Source organism: Cucurbita pepo, chromosome 8, assembly GCF_057944985.1.
Source record: "Cucurbita pepo subsp. pepo isolate OVF chromosome 8, ASM5794498v1, whole genome shotgun sequence".
NCBI classification, from domain to species: domain Eukaryota; kingdom Viridiplantae; phylum Streptophyta; class Magnoliopsida; order Cucurbitales; family Cucurbitaceae; genus Cucurbita; species Cucurbita pepo.
In genome coordinates, this window is record NC_141805.1 from 1,651,050 (window position 1) to 1,665,089 (window position 14,040).

The 14,040-nt window shown below is 39.0% G+C and overlaps 4 protein-coding genes across 5 annotated transcripts; 1 reads left to right on the top strand and 3 right to left on the bottom strand.

Annotated features, from left to right (window-relative positions):
- Positions 1-607: 607 nt before the first annotated feature.
- On the top strand, positions 608-2,438 carry LOC111800122 (protein CDC73 homolog). Its single transcript, XM_023683709.2, has 3 exons — positions 608-1,705; positions 1,809-1,891; positions 2,079-2,438. Exons 1-3 carry the CDS (start codon positions 658-660, stop codon positions 2,169-2,171), a joined length of 1,224 nt encoding a protein of 407 aa, XP_023539477.2. The 5' UTR covers positions 608-657; the 3' UTR covers positions 2,172-2,438.
- A 1,041-nt stretch (positions 2,439-3,479) lies between these two features.
- Positions 3,480-4,670, bottom strand: LOC111800123 (non-specific lipid transfer protein GPI-anchored 26-like). Its single transcript, XM_023683710.2, has 3 exons — positions 4,098-4,670; positions 3,890-3,949; positions 3,480-3,801 (listed from the first exon to the last, which is right to left on the bottom strand). Exons 1-3 carry the CDS (start codon positions 4,414-4,416, stop codon positions 3,671-3,673), a joined length of 510 nt encoding a protein of 169 aa, XP_023539478.1. The 5' UTR covers positions 4,417-4,670; the 3' UTR covers positions 3,480-3,670.
- A 1,176-nt stretch (positions 4,671-5,846) lies between these two features.
- On the bottom strand, positions 5,847-7,988 carry LOC111800124 (proteasome subunit beta type-2-A). Its single transcript, XM_023683711.2, has 3 exons — positions 7,710-7,988; positions 7,500-7,623; positions 5,847-6,390 (listed from the first exon to the last, which is right to left on the bottom strand). The coding sequence occupies exons 1-3, from the start codon at positions 7,865-7,867 to the stop codon at positions 6,055-6,057; spliced, it is 618 nt and encodes a 205-aa protein (XP_023539479.1). The 5' UTR covers positions 7,868-7,988; the 3' UTR covers positions 5,847-6,054.
- A 1,937-nt stretch (positions 7,989-9,925) lies between these two features.
- On the bottom strand, positions 9,926-14,040 carry LOC111801073 (type IV inositol polyphosphate 5-phosphatase 7). 2 transcript variants are annotated; one of them, XM_087126404.1, is made up of 13 exons: positions 13,480-14,040; positions 13,284-13,368; positions 13,124-13,195; positions 12,951-13,035; positions 12,771-12,875; positions 11,895-12,669; positions 11,605-11,801; positions 11,417-11,525; positions 11,186-11,334; positions 10,792-11,084; positions 10,531-10,593; positions 10,283-10,448; positions 9,926-10,169 (listed from the first exon to the last, which is right to left on the bottom strand). In XM_087126404.1, the coding sequence occupies exons 1-10, from the start codon at positions 13,507-13,509 to the stop codon at positions 10,862-10,864; spliced, it is 1,830 nt and encodes a 609-aa protein (XP_086982530.1). In that variant the 5' UTR covers positions 13,510-14,040; the 3' UTR covers positions 9,926-10,169; positions 10,283-10,448; positions 10,531-10,593; positions 10,792-10,861. The 2 variants fall into 2 exon arrangements, with proteins under 2 accessions (XP_086982530.1, XP_023540809.2); XM_023685041.2 differs by having other exon boundaries at positions 10,531-11,084.

The window sequence follows — 14,040 nt, forward strand, 5'->3', positions numbered from 1 at the left end:
AAAAGAATTGAATTTTGACGATTTCGGTTGCTTTTGCGTGGCTGTCGAGGTGGAATTTTTTGCTATTTTTAAAATGCTTTTAGACAAAGAAATGCCTCAAATTTTCAAAATTCATTTCCATTGAGGTTAATTTTATTCAAATATGTCCAAAAATAAATTTAGCGTTAATATATATATATATATAAAATAAAAATTGATTTGTAAATAAATTTAATATTTTTATTAGCCAGAACCAACCACCTCGACCTAATTCTATTGACGGGTTAAGTCATTACATGAAGCTTCATATTTATATTTTATTTTTTTAAGTTTAATATAATTATTTGTATATTTAGTCCATTAATTTTTAAAAAAATTTAATTGAAAGAAAAAAAAATTAATGAATAAATTTATAATTTAAGATTTATTTTTGTTCACAATTAATATATTTAGTCCAATTAGTTTTAGAAAAACACACGTTTTATAATTTAAAAAATAAAAATAAGTGCGGCCCAAGCCCATATTTCTTTAAAGTTTTACTGGGCCAAGTTCAAAGGCCCAATTTAATCATCTAATTAAACTTGAAATTACAAAAGTATCCTCGGACGCCAATATGAAAGAAACTGGGAAGATCTTTCTTCCTCGATTCACTGAGAAAAAAAAGGTACGGCACTGGTAATGGATCCTCTCTCGGCTCTCAGAGACTTCACCATTCGAGGCGAGCTCGACAAAATCGTCCGAGTCAACGGCGAGTTCCGTTTCGGCTCCGACTATTCCTTCCCTTGCTCCGCCGAAACAGCTTACCGGTCCAAACAGGGCAATCTATACACTATAGAAACCCTCGTCTATTACATCAAGAATCACCATATCAAGCACACAGAGTACCTTCAGAACGCTCGCACTCAGGGAATTTCTTCCGTCACTTTCCCCGACCGGAAGCCTTTGCTTGATTATCTTACTGGCAAGGTCTCCTCCTCCGACGCCATCGAGTTTCTTGTCCCGCAAAATCCCAAGTTCCCCGATTTGCCCTCTGTCGATGAGTATCGCCCTGAAGATCCGGTGATTGTTGGCGCTGCTATCGATGCGGTGGATGAGGACCACGGTTTTAAGGATTCTACTAATGTTGATTATATGGCGATGATTAGGGCTATTGAGAGACCGTTGAAGGATAGGGAATCGTTGTTGGAATGTAAGAATAGGAATTTCTATAACGTGCTTGTGACCTCGACGAAGCGCGAGGAGGAGAGGCAGCGTATTGAATCGCAACAGAGGAAGGATGGTTTAGTTGCTAAGAGTAGGTTAATGGGTTCTGATGACAGGGGCATGGGGGGATATGGTGATGATTTGGGTTATGATGCGAATCCGAAGCCGAAAATGCACTTGAAGGGAGGGAAGATTGGAGAAGGTGTGCCTATAATTCTGGTTCCGAGTGCTTTTCAGACTCTTATCACAATTTATAATGTAAAGGAGTTTTTAGAAGATGGTGTTTTTATACCCACGGATGTCAAGGTTAAGCAGATGAAAGGGGCGAGGCCTGATTGTGTGACCGTGCAGAAGAAGTTCAGTAGGGACAGAGATAGGGTGGTGACTGCCTACGAGGTTAGAGATAAGCCCTCGGCTCTGAAATCAGAGGATTGGGACCGTGTTGTAGCTGTTTTCGTATTGGGAAAGGAATGGCAGTTCAAAGATTGGCCTTTTAAGGATCATGTTGAGATTTTCAATAAAAGTAAGTGAACAATTGATCCCAAATTAGTTGATTTTGTTCCTTAATACTCTCTTTAAGTAGAGAAATTTCCAATTCATTAATAAGCATGTTGACTGTTTTGCAGTTATTGGATTTTTTATGCGTTTTGAAGACGACAGTTTGGAATCAGCTAAGAATGTGAAGCAGTGGAATGTTAAAATTATTTCGGTAATCTTCTACTTCCCTGATCCTCCCCCTCTAACCTGTTGCATTGTCTTGATTCAAACTTTGAATTTTGAAATCCCCCCCTCCGTCTCTGTGCTTATTTTTGTTTGCATTGCCTCTTTTAGTTAATTCTTCCCTATTGTTCTTCAGCAACGTCCTGTAGTAATTTAAATAATGTTTCCTTTTGCAGATTAGCAAGAACAAGCGGCACCAAGACAGAGCTGCAGCATTGGAGGTGTGGGATAGGCTAGAAGAATTTGTAAGGTCACGGTCTCATTCTTGATGTGAATTTCATGGCGTACCATTTTCCCCTTTTTGCCTTTACTTGTTGGGGAATGTTCTTGTTTGGTGTCCTGATAATCGTATCGAGTCTTGTTCCAGATGTAAAATAAAACTTCTAGGAAATCTTAATGAGAATTAGTTTATGACCAATTAGATTATTTGAAAGGGTAAGTTAGGAACTTAGAGAAATCTGAGTTTATATAGCTTACATGTTGCTAGTGAGATTGTATTTGTAAAAGTTAATGTATCTCTTGAGAGTTGAGTTTTACTGCTCCAAGCTTATATATGTTTGCTGCATTGCGCCTATGCAAGAAAATTCTGGGAGGTTAAGAAAGCACGATGGTACTTCCTTTTAAAGATGAAGAGAAGCTTCGTGTTTGTTAGCCATCCATAGGATCTTGTTTTGGACTCTTTGTCAAGAAATAAATTCCTCACTTTTTCAGTAATAAGTCTCCACCCTTCGATATCTTTTCGGATAATTCTCTTTGTACTGCCTTGTATTAGTGTAATGCTCATCCCCATTTGCTGGTTATAGTCATTCTACCGTAGTCGATAATTGGTGGTTTCTTTTTCTCTTGTATTCACCTATGGTGGCTGGGATTTCCCCCTTCTTTTGTACATTTTAGTCATCAATGCAGTTTGTGCAATTAGGAAATTCATACTTTAGGCTTGACTTCACAACTTTAGGCTATACAGACTAATGTTTTCAAGGCACACTTCTTGCCATAGGTGACTATTGGTCGCTTGAGGGCCATTATAGGATAGTAGCTTCATCAAGGCTTTTCCCATCTTTGCTTCATTTTCTTATTATGACCATTTATCATGTGAAGGTATGCATTTTAGGCTGACTTTTTCCATCTTTACTTCTTCGATCCTTATGCTACAACCATCAAGTTTATCCTAGCAATTTGTTTCTTCTTCCTTCTTCGATCTCAACCTTAGATTTTATCCCAACAAGTTCTTTTTTCTTAATTCTTTTGATTTTAGGCTGACAGTTTCTTCCTATTTGCCAATATGAAAGGGGAGAAATTGTATCCCTACTTCCATGGGATTAACATAAGGGTTATAGAAACATACTAAGTTGGCTCCCTTAAGTAACAGTTCGTTTGAAGTAGCAAGTAGTCGAGTTACAGAAGCTGGCTTCTCATACCTTTGGTTATTGCAAAATGAAGATAATTCATCTGGAATTTCATTCAAATTCATTTGTAGATGATTCTTTCTTCTTCTACTTCTTCTTAATGTTTTGTATACCTTCTGTTTCTAACCACTGATGGAAGTGAATGTATTCACAAGTATTTTAGAACTCACAAACACAGAATCATGTATTTTATTCAAAAGAATCTCTGATGCAATACAAAGTTCTTGGAAACAAATGCCATGAGGAGAATATAAAGATAGAAAACACCCTCAATCAAAGGGAGGACACTCCAAAAGAATCTGAACGCAATAAATGACCAACCATGAACTATACTTATAGAAGATAGGCCACTGATAAAAAGATCAGTACAACTTGAAAGCTGAAGCATATGTAGAAGCCAACAAGATGGAGAATAGTAGAGGTTTTGACAAATGGATGGAGCTTCCGTCTGATGAGTTGTTGTCTGGTGATGGAACAGTCTTAGATCCAGTTCCTGCATATACAATTAGGTACGTTAAATATGTAGTTGTCATACGAACGAAATGACAGAGCACACCGTTTAGCGCTTGTTATGTACATACCTGAAGGAACATTGTTTGAAGATTCCGGTGATCCTGCTGGAGAGCCGGTGGGAGAAGCAACTGGCAATTTTCAGGTATTAAAAGTTAGCACTTTAGTTAGAGTTTGATATTTGTTCATAACCCTAATGTCTATATACATAAATAATCCTCCTGCTCATTGTTTATGTGCAGTGGTGCCCAGAAATTTTACACATGAATGAATGCTTACCATTGCAGCTGCTGATGGAAGGAGTCTGAACATTGCAAGCCTGGGGCAGAGCCAGAGCCTGGGTTTGGTTGATGTTGACCCCAAGCGAGGAACCACCACCATTCAGGACCTGGCACAAGCACTGTGGTTGTGAGCGGACAACGGTTGCAAGCTGTGTGCAGCATCCTTGTGATGGGGTAGAAGAGTTCCCTGTAATGTAATTCAGGCACGGTGACAAGCTGATCAGCACATTCGTACAGTCCGACTGTGCCGCGGCTCCTGCCCAGTGAACGGCAACGATAACGGCAAGCAGAGTCATCACCATCTTTCCCTGTGCCATTCTTCTATGGAGAGTACTATTACAACTGCTTCAGTTAACAACTTGTTGAGAACTCAGAAGGTAGAAAGTTTGATTTGTGAAGTTCCAGAGCAGAATTGTTTGGTTTTTGTAGGGAATGGAAGGAAGAAATGGACAAAAGGAAAGAAGTTTGATTTGGTGAACCACTTCTCCTACTTTCTTAACAGTTTTCTGTGGTGGAGCTTTTGAGGTAAAGTTGTTCAAACTTGGGGCTTTGACACCTAATGAATGGTATATGGGGGTCGGTTAACAAGGCCACCAATTTCTTCATCAGGAAAGAACCCAAGAAAACTTAGGCGTCAAGGCTGTAGACTTGGATGGCTGAACTTTATTAATGACGTGAAGGAAGCGTATTCTGGGTTTTACCTTTCAACTGTTCTTGGCTTCGACTTTTATAACTTTCTGTGTCTGGTCAATCGTAATCCTAACCCTTTGAGAAATTGGTATTATTTTCATAAAATATGAAGGGAGCTGTAAAGTAAAAAGATCCGTCCCTCTTCAGACGCGTCCCTTTTCAGACGCCACGTCCCGCCACGTCCTTTTCATTGATTAAAATAGGGGTATGCATTTTAGATAAGGGTGTGAAAATCTCTCCCGCCACGTCCTTTTCATTGATTATAATAGGGGTATGCATTTTAGATAAGGGTGTGAAAATCTCTCCTTAGCAGACGCATTAAAATAGAGGTATGCATCATTAAAATAGAGGTATGCATTTCAGATAAGGGTGGGAAAATCTCTCCTTAGTAGATGAATTTGATGATACATAACAGGTCAAAGTAGACAATATCTGTAAACGGTAGGAAGTTTTTTTTTTTGTGGGAATCCTTAATTCTCATATTGGATTAATTTTTGTGGGAATCCTTAATTCTCTTGAGCTCTCCAATTGCTTCCTTGATACAAAAATGAAATGATGCTTCCTAATCCTCCCGAATTTTGAGACACATTAAAAATTAGAGGGGTCTCTTGCCAAAATGGAATATATTTCACATAATTCACATAAAAGTAAAAAAAAAAAAAAAAAAAAAAAAAAAAAAAAAAAAGATTCGTATATAGATAGGCAGAAAATGGATCCATGTATCAGATTAAGAATGGAGATCATCAGATACTAGAAAAGATAAAAGTGGAAGCTAGGATGGTAATTTGACCTTTCTAAAGACTAGAAAAGATAAAACAGAGTAATCTAATCGGACCTCATTATGAACTCAAGGTCACAGTTGTACAGCTCAAATGACAGACCTAAAGAACAGGTCCTGTTCAGGAAAAGGTCATCTGTTTGGAAGTTATTTATGAATTCAAGCAATGGGAAAAGCAAATTCTTTGGACGCTGAAGCTGGTTTGTTAAGATCTTGCTTTCTCAAATCTCCCACTTTTCAAACTCAATTATGATAAAACCATAAGTAGCACCTTTGAACTTCAGCACAACAGACGATAAATCAACCTATAGAAGTTCACATTTTGTTTGTTTGCTCATGTATTCAGGAACAAGAAATGTTAACTGCAACATTACGCTATAAAAATGTCTGAAACTAGGGAAGAAAAGGGTAGAATACACTCTGCTTGCAGCTCATCAAAGTTAAGGTAGCAAGAAAAGCAAGCCTCTGCAGATATAACATTTAAATCTTAAGCTGAAGGAAAGCTAGCTCCATCCTTAATAGATTCGCGCCAAGCAACCTCCCTAGCTCCGTTCTTGTCTACAATCTTGATAACGAAATTCGGTGGGGCTACAACAAGCCTGGACCTAATCTCCAGTATGCATTTATCAACCAAATCAATAGCTTCTTGTTCTGTCATGCCACTATGGTAATGTCTATCCATCATGGCGAGTGAAAAGTAAGACCCATAACCAAAAGCTCCCTTCTCAACCTTGTGAAGGGTGGCAATATAGTCTATGTAATAGAGGGATGGGCCAGTTTGCTTGTCATATCCCGCCAGAAGAATGTTCACCGAATATGGATTCTGAAAATCAAAAGTTCACAGTTGAAATCAGGTTCGTCTTTCCAAATTACAACCCACCCAACAAGTTAATTTACCATGACAACAAATAAGCCAGGAGCGCGAGACTCCCTATATACCTTTCACAGCTCACTCGCAGTTATAGACAAACGCAGAAAGAACTAGAATTGGATCATTTATTATTCTGCTCAGAGCAACAAAAACCAAATTACTATGTAAAACTCCATCACGGTGTGCTCATCTACACTGGAGTACATCATAGCTGCATAACTCTACCCTAGCTTAGCCTTAAAGAAAGGTGATCTTTGCCCTAGTCGCCATGAACTTCGTTATAGGGATGAAACATGACGGTTGGTTATTTGGCATGCACACACCTCAGTAAGAAAGACTAAAAAAAGAGACTATGCTTGTGCTTGCTGGGGCCGCACCATGAAGAATGAGTTCGATAAAACTAAGAAGGTATAATAGTAAACAAGAATTGATTTTATGACAGTCACTAACATTTGGAAAAACACTTGGAAAATCATTAGTAAAATTAAATAGAATCACAAAGAAACCGAGAATCCACAAGAAATTCCTAGAGTAAGAGGTGACCTATAAGACATAAGTCACTGTTAATTCAAAGATTTAATGAAAGCCTTGCCTAATGATAAGGAATGAACTAATAAGATGACAATTCCAAGAGAAAGACTGAAACAGGATATAATACACACAAACATTGTCATGATTATCAGCTTGATACAAAGTGTTAATAGAATGCAACATCTCTAGAGGTTTATCTGCCTAATTTCTTGTCACTGTGAGGCATTCTTAAAAATGACAGAAATCGAGGGTTTTCCTAAAAATTTCTTCACTGTGAATCATTCTTAAAGATGACAGAAATCAAGGGTTTTCCTAAAAAACTAAAGACAATATTCCCTCGCTCTGTCTAGACATTTGAACAATTTTAAGCTCCAAAAAGTTAGATTGAAGACAGAACCATTCAAAAATTATCATCATGACCAAATGATTGAAACCGCTTATCCGATGTAAACTCAAAGCCCAGGATCGAAAATTCAAGGTTAGCTGAAATTTTAATCAGATAAAAGTAATAGTAATAAGAAATGATATACCTTCCGCAAGGCGGTTGCGAGTTCACCACGAGTGAAGTTAGCAGCAGCAGCAGTGGTCAAGGGGATCCCATTGCGAAACTGATACAAAGACACATTCTTCTGTATATACTCGGTGAACTGAACCCTATTCAATCACACAACGAAGATCACAATCGACAAAAGGCAAACGATTAGAGAAGAAACAATAATTGCATAATAAAAATCTCAAACCTGTCGCCAGGTTCGCCGCTAGCTGCGACGAGCTTGTGGGAATCGAGAACCATGATCTTGTCCTCATTGGATTTATGGACCAAAATACTGTGCACCGCCGATGTATCCGCCGCCACTATGACGAATCCGTTGCCCACAAGTCCGAATACGCTCTCCATCCCTTCTTGTTTCTTCTTCTTCTTCTTGAAATCGATCTGGTTTTCCAAAGCCCCTGTGAAATTTGGGAGTTCCCCCTTTACCAATTATGCTTAGCAATGACTTGAAGCCCAAGTTCTCTCCAAGCCCCATTTTCATTTTTATGATTAAACATAAAATAATGAAATTTTAGAAATATATTAAATATTTTTTTCAAAAAAAAAAAATATTTAAAAAATTTTGTGGAGCAATTATTAATTTATCTCAAAATCATTAATAATTATATTTTCACTATTTTCTTTAGTTATTTAAATATATAATAAATTATAACTAGGTCATGTCACAACGTGACTGTCTCTTAATAATTATTAATGTAAATCTACCTATATTTCGTTTAGAAGAGTAAAAACCTCCCCCTATTAGACACGTTTTAAAACTATGAGACTGACAGCAGTATTGAATGGGTCAAAGCGGGAAAATATTTGTTAGCAATGGGCTTGGACAGTCACAAATGGTATCAGAATCAAAAACATGTTTTAAAATCGTGAGGCTGACAACGATGATTAGTTTTGAACAATTCTATGTTGGTGACCTCTTGAAAAATTTTCTAGGAAACATGTGGGTGAGAAGAGAACATCCTAAAAGACTCGTGTTAGTTTATGAGAACAATCTTCGATCTTAGAAGCAGTTCAAGACGAGTGAATAATATAACTATGCCATAGGATAGATATAGAGGAATGTCGGAACTATCACGTGCCGAATCCAAAATCTAAATTCTTATCCAATTATTGGTCACAATTGGACAAAAAAGAAGTCTTTAGCTCGAGATCGTAAACGATCGAGCATCGTATACAGCCGAACCCATCTAATCATCCAATTCCAACCATAATGTTTCAAACCAAACAAGAAAATTGAATGGAGTTTGAGTGTTTGAGGCGTTCATGATAGAATATGTTACAAGTTGACCTCCCAGTCTGACTTTACTTAATTGATGTATGTGTAAATGTGAAGCATGTTCTTGACAAAATGATATGGTCTGCAAGAAATGGCAGCAGCTGGTTCTTTAGCAGTGTGCTTGCTTGCTTGTTTTGTGGATCCCATAGACACAGACAGACAAATCTGCTTTTAATATTGGCTGGTGGGTGTCATTTTGAGGGATTCATTACCTATGATTACATATGTTTGAGGCTGTTTCTTTTCCCCAACCAAGCCTTATAAAGAATGTTTCGTTTCACTCTCTAATTAATGTGGGACCTCAAAAGCTATCCCTTTGAAACCCAACGTGCTCGCTGGCACACCGTCCAACGTTAGGCTCTGATACCATTTGTAACAGTCCAAGCTTACCATTAGTAGATATCGTTCTTCTTGGGTTTTCCCATAAATGAGAGGTTTCTACACCCTTAAAAGAAATATTTCGTTCTACTCTCTAACTGATGTGGGACTTCAAAATCCACCACCCCTTCGGGGTCCAACGTCCTCGTTAGTACGCCGTCAGTCGTGTGACTATAATACCTTTGTAACAGCCCAAGCTTACCATTAACAGATATTGTCCTCTTTGGACTTTCTCTTCAAGACTTCTCCTCAAAGTTTTAAAACGCATCCACTAGGGAGAAGATTACACACCCCAATGATCCATCCAACTGATGTGGGACCTCAAAATTCACTCCCTTTCAAAGCCCAGCCATTTGTAACAACCCAAGCCTGCCGTTAACAGATATTATCTTCTTTGAGTTTTTCCTTTCAAGCTTCTCCTTAAGGTTTTAAAACTCGTCTAGTAAAGAGAGGTTTCCACACCTTTACAAGAAACGGGTAGTTACCCAGTCCTACCAAGAGCTCAAAAATTTAGAACATATAAAAAAACAAAACCAAAAACAAAGGCTTTTTTCTGAATCTTGGTTTCCATTACTGTCAAAACCTGCAACATTGTCCCCTGCTTTGTCTTTCTAGTTTTGTTCATTTGTGTTATCATCATAAAGAAGATGGCATGCCTGAGAAGACAATGAACAAAAAACCAACTTTTTACAGTAAAAGTGATGAAAAATGCACAGCAGTCAGCAGGAGAAAAGGGGGGAAAATTCAGATTTCACACTGTAATAAATCATATCTTTTTCTTCAACTTTTTAGGGGTTTTTCACCTCTTTCACATCCTATGGTAAATAAGTATCATTCATACATCCACTGAAAAAAAAGGTGCTACCAATGTGTATTCCTACACAGAGAGAAAGAATCAAGAAATGAAGAGAAAAAAAAAATTCAAAAGAAGCCAAAAAAAATATTACTCGATCCTCCACATGTCGTCGCTTTACAGGACGAGTTCTTCCAATCCTACAAGAACAAGAGCTTTTCATGATTAGAACACGATATTAAGTACAGAAGTAATCAGCAATCGACACAGCCGATATTCAACAGGAATGCTTAATGGGAGTAACAATCATTACCCGAAAGCTAAGCGTCGTCATCGATTAGGCGACCGAATTATGCAGGTGTGTACTAAAAAGTGAGTAAACTCAGGTAATAACAAGATATGATGAGCAAAGGCACAATGTGTTGGGAAGAAAGGTCAGTGCTATTAGGTAACCCCTACAGGGACTTCAAAATGAGGACCTGAAACAAAAAGCAAAAGCAATATGAGACAAAACAAGGTGAGACCCCACAGCTGAACCAAGAAAAGAGAAGGAAAGCATACTTTTTTGGGCTGTGAGCTACGAGGTGTCCCCATCAGCCTTCAAGGGATGAGCTCCACCACCGTCTGGGGCCAGATTTGCAGTCAAATCAGGTAGCTTTCTTGAGGGTTGAATTATGGGAGTGTTGAACAAAGCTTTGTAAAGGAGATTCAAACAAATCCTAATCTACTCTTACATCATCTATCTCTTTGGGGAGGAATCTTATTGCAAAATTTTCTACGACTGTGATATACAAAGGTTTCGGGTCGGCCGAAAAACGATACCTCACAATGGCTTTAGCTACAAAAGGGATAGCTCACTATGGCTGGATTGTGTAGCCATTGGATCTCGCTTTCAGAAAAAGTTTAACTCGGTGTATCCATGTGCGTATGGAAGAAGCTCTTCAACTTCGACTCTCGAACTGGAATAACTCATGCTTTTCTTTAATCTCCCTCGACTTGACTCAACCTCGGCCCAAAACACTCCGTAAACCGGTCTATGATCTGAAAATCTTGACTCTCCACGGACGTAGGATAGCTGATGGAGGCCTTCTCCATGCCATAATATCCGATCGCACCTTCATAAACAGAGGACGTAAATCAGCGTGCTGAATTAATAGATGAAAACTTTCCGCCATGCTAATGTAATAATAAGTTGAGATTGGCATGATCGACTTACCAAGCGGGTTTACGACGCTTTTCTTTCGGGTAAGCGCCCTCTCCTGCGTATCGATCTGAATTAGTTGAATACTTATATGTAGGAGGAAAGTAAATCTTTCCTTCATTCCATCCAGCAAATACATGCCCAAGTCTTTGTTCTATTCGTAGCTGCATCGGAACATGGTCGGTTAATTATAACGATGCATTCGAAGTTCCAATGTTTTTCAAAGACGAGGTTAAGCAGTCATACCTGATCTTTTTCAAGCAATGCCCTCCAGTTTTGCATCTCTACGAGCGCCTTGGCCGAACGGTAAGAAAGAGCGATTCGATAGTTTAAATCCCCGAGCCAAATAACACGACTGCAAGATAGCTTAAGATGGTCAGAACAATGAAGAGAACTAAATTCTGTCTGCAGATGTTGATGAGAAAATATCTTACTCATGCTCAAGGATTGTTTCAGGGGATTTCTCGTCGTTGCCTGCACCGTGAACTCGTGGAAACCTTGTCTTTTTAAGTATCTCCATCACGTCGGAGTTTCTTCGAAGCTCGTCGCCTTCTTTCTCTCCAGATGTTAAGTGAGTACAAATGAAGCAAAAGCTTGTTTGATGCAAAGACATGCTAATAGAAATCGATCCCTGCAGTAGATCAGAGCGTTCGTTTCGATTAACAGAAAAGTTTCAAGATATTAGAAACCGAAACCGAAACCGAAGTTGTCGAGTGATTGATACCTTATTTCCAAGGTAGCCCATCAATCCTCTACCAACACACGAAACCTTCATGTTTCGAACATGATCCCTCAAGTCACTTTTCACCCATATTGTGAGAAATATGCCAACCATTTGTTTGCTTGCAACTAAGCAATATCTTGAATGTCCTGGCATTCTATATCCACCATCCTGGGATGACGATCCACCATGCGACATTGGCGAAAACAAAACCGTGCTCGGTGACTCCCACGAAACATTATCATCATCCGACGAACCCCATCTCGAACAGTCACTAGGCCTCGAGTCACTCGGCCTGCAAAAGTCGCTCGGCCTAGAGTAATCACTCGGCCTGCAAAAGTCACTGGACCTGGAATAGTCACTTGGTCTTGAATAGTCACTTGGTCTGCAGTAATCACTTGGCCTGTGGCTCCCTCTAAAGTTAGGACCAAAATCACTCGACCGATGACCGAAGATAACACGGTCACATACACTAAATCTTCGGTCGAGTCGTGGCTGTGGTAATGAAGGATCATTATCCATTCTCCAGCTGTGAGTTGTTTGAAACGATCGTCGATGGAAGAACGATGAATTCTTCTGCCTAGCTGACCCCTCAAAATCTGCATTTATCTCCACAACGGGTTTCGGAATTGGAGAAGGCGTGTAACACGCATTCCCCACGCTCGTTCCGGGAAGATTGTTTAGTGTCTTTCGAATGAGAGCCTGCCATTTTTTAGCAGGACCGTTGTCTTCTGCACCGAGTATATTACCAGCATTCAATGGCACTATCTCCTGAAATCTGAAATTCACAACGAAACAAACTTACCAACTATGTTCCCTTCTCCAAAACTTGTGGAAGAACAAACTAAAATGAGTGAAAAAGTGTATCAAAATTCATACCCAAGAACATAAATATCAGCAGGGGGTGAGGATTGAAGCCAATCATCCAGATTTAGATTGTTAGGAGGAGATCTTCCAGCCACGTTCCATGTAGCAACAAAAATGCTGAAGAAAAACCACTCAGTTTTGGATCAAAACCAACCAAAATCAAGAACAGAACAAGAACAACCAATTCTTTACCTATAGTTCTGCACATCAATGATTCGAGGATGGTCAAGATTCATCTTCCCTCGGCGTCCCGGCTCGCCATTTTTGCTGAATTTCTCTGAGAATTGATGGAAGAAGTAATGATAAACAGTTTTTCTAAGAATCAAACTCACAAAAACGAGGTGGATTAGCCTGTGTTTATGAACCTGTTTTGCTTTTCTTGATGGTGCAAGGCTCCCTCTCTGAGAAGCTTCTGCTTCTGTAATCGATATCACTTCCTGTAGAACAAAGAACGTCATCAATGGAGAAAGAACTTCAACCCAGAAGCAGAAAACGAAAGATTTCAATCAAAATTCAAACACCAACCTCTATAAGCAACATCCGCTTGAAAATCCTCGCTTTTGCACCTGATATTGAACCATTTCCTGACCATTTTCTTGGACCATGAGAGCTTCAAGAACCAAAAAGAGAGCCAAAAAACAATCAGATTCCCAATTTTTTCCTTCAAAAAACATAAGAATCAGTATATCCAAGTGGGGTTTTAAAGAAATTGAAGAACAACCTTGCTTTTCTTAGAATTCTCATCGCTCATTGTTCCACCACTACTTCATACAGCTCCCACTACTACTCAGAATTCAAGGGTTTGGCTTCAAATCATCAAAAACCCATCAGAATCCAAGACAAATAGACAAAGAACTCTCCATCCAAAAAAACCCTTAAAGGGTTTCTTCACAAACACCCAACAAGATCAAACCCAAAATCCCCCTTCCTTCCACTAAACAAGAGAGGCCCAAAAGAGAGGGGAAAAGCTTAGAACAAGAAGAAGAAGAAATGGGGAGAGATTGTGAAGTAGAAGAAGGCAATGCAGAGAAAGTTTTAGATAGAGAGATAGAGAGAGAAAGCTTTAGAGAGATATAAAGCTCATTGAGCTTCTCTTTCTCTATTCTGTACACCAAAGGGCCTCGTTCTCTGTAAAAACAGCAAAGTATCGAATTTGAACAGTATAAAGTGCAGAGAAGAAAGAAAGAAAGAAAGAAAGAAAGAAAGAGCGAGTGAGTCAGTGTTAAGGGTCTCCCTTCTCCTTCCCCTTTTCCTTTTTAATTCCAGCTGAGACAGACTCAAC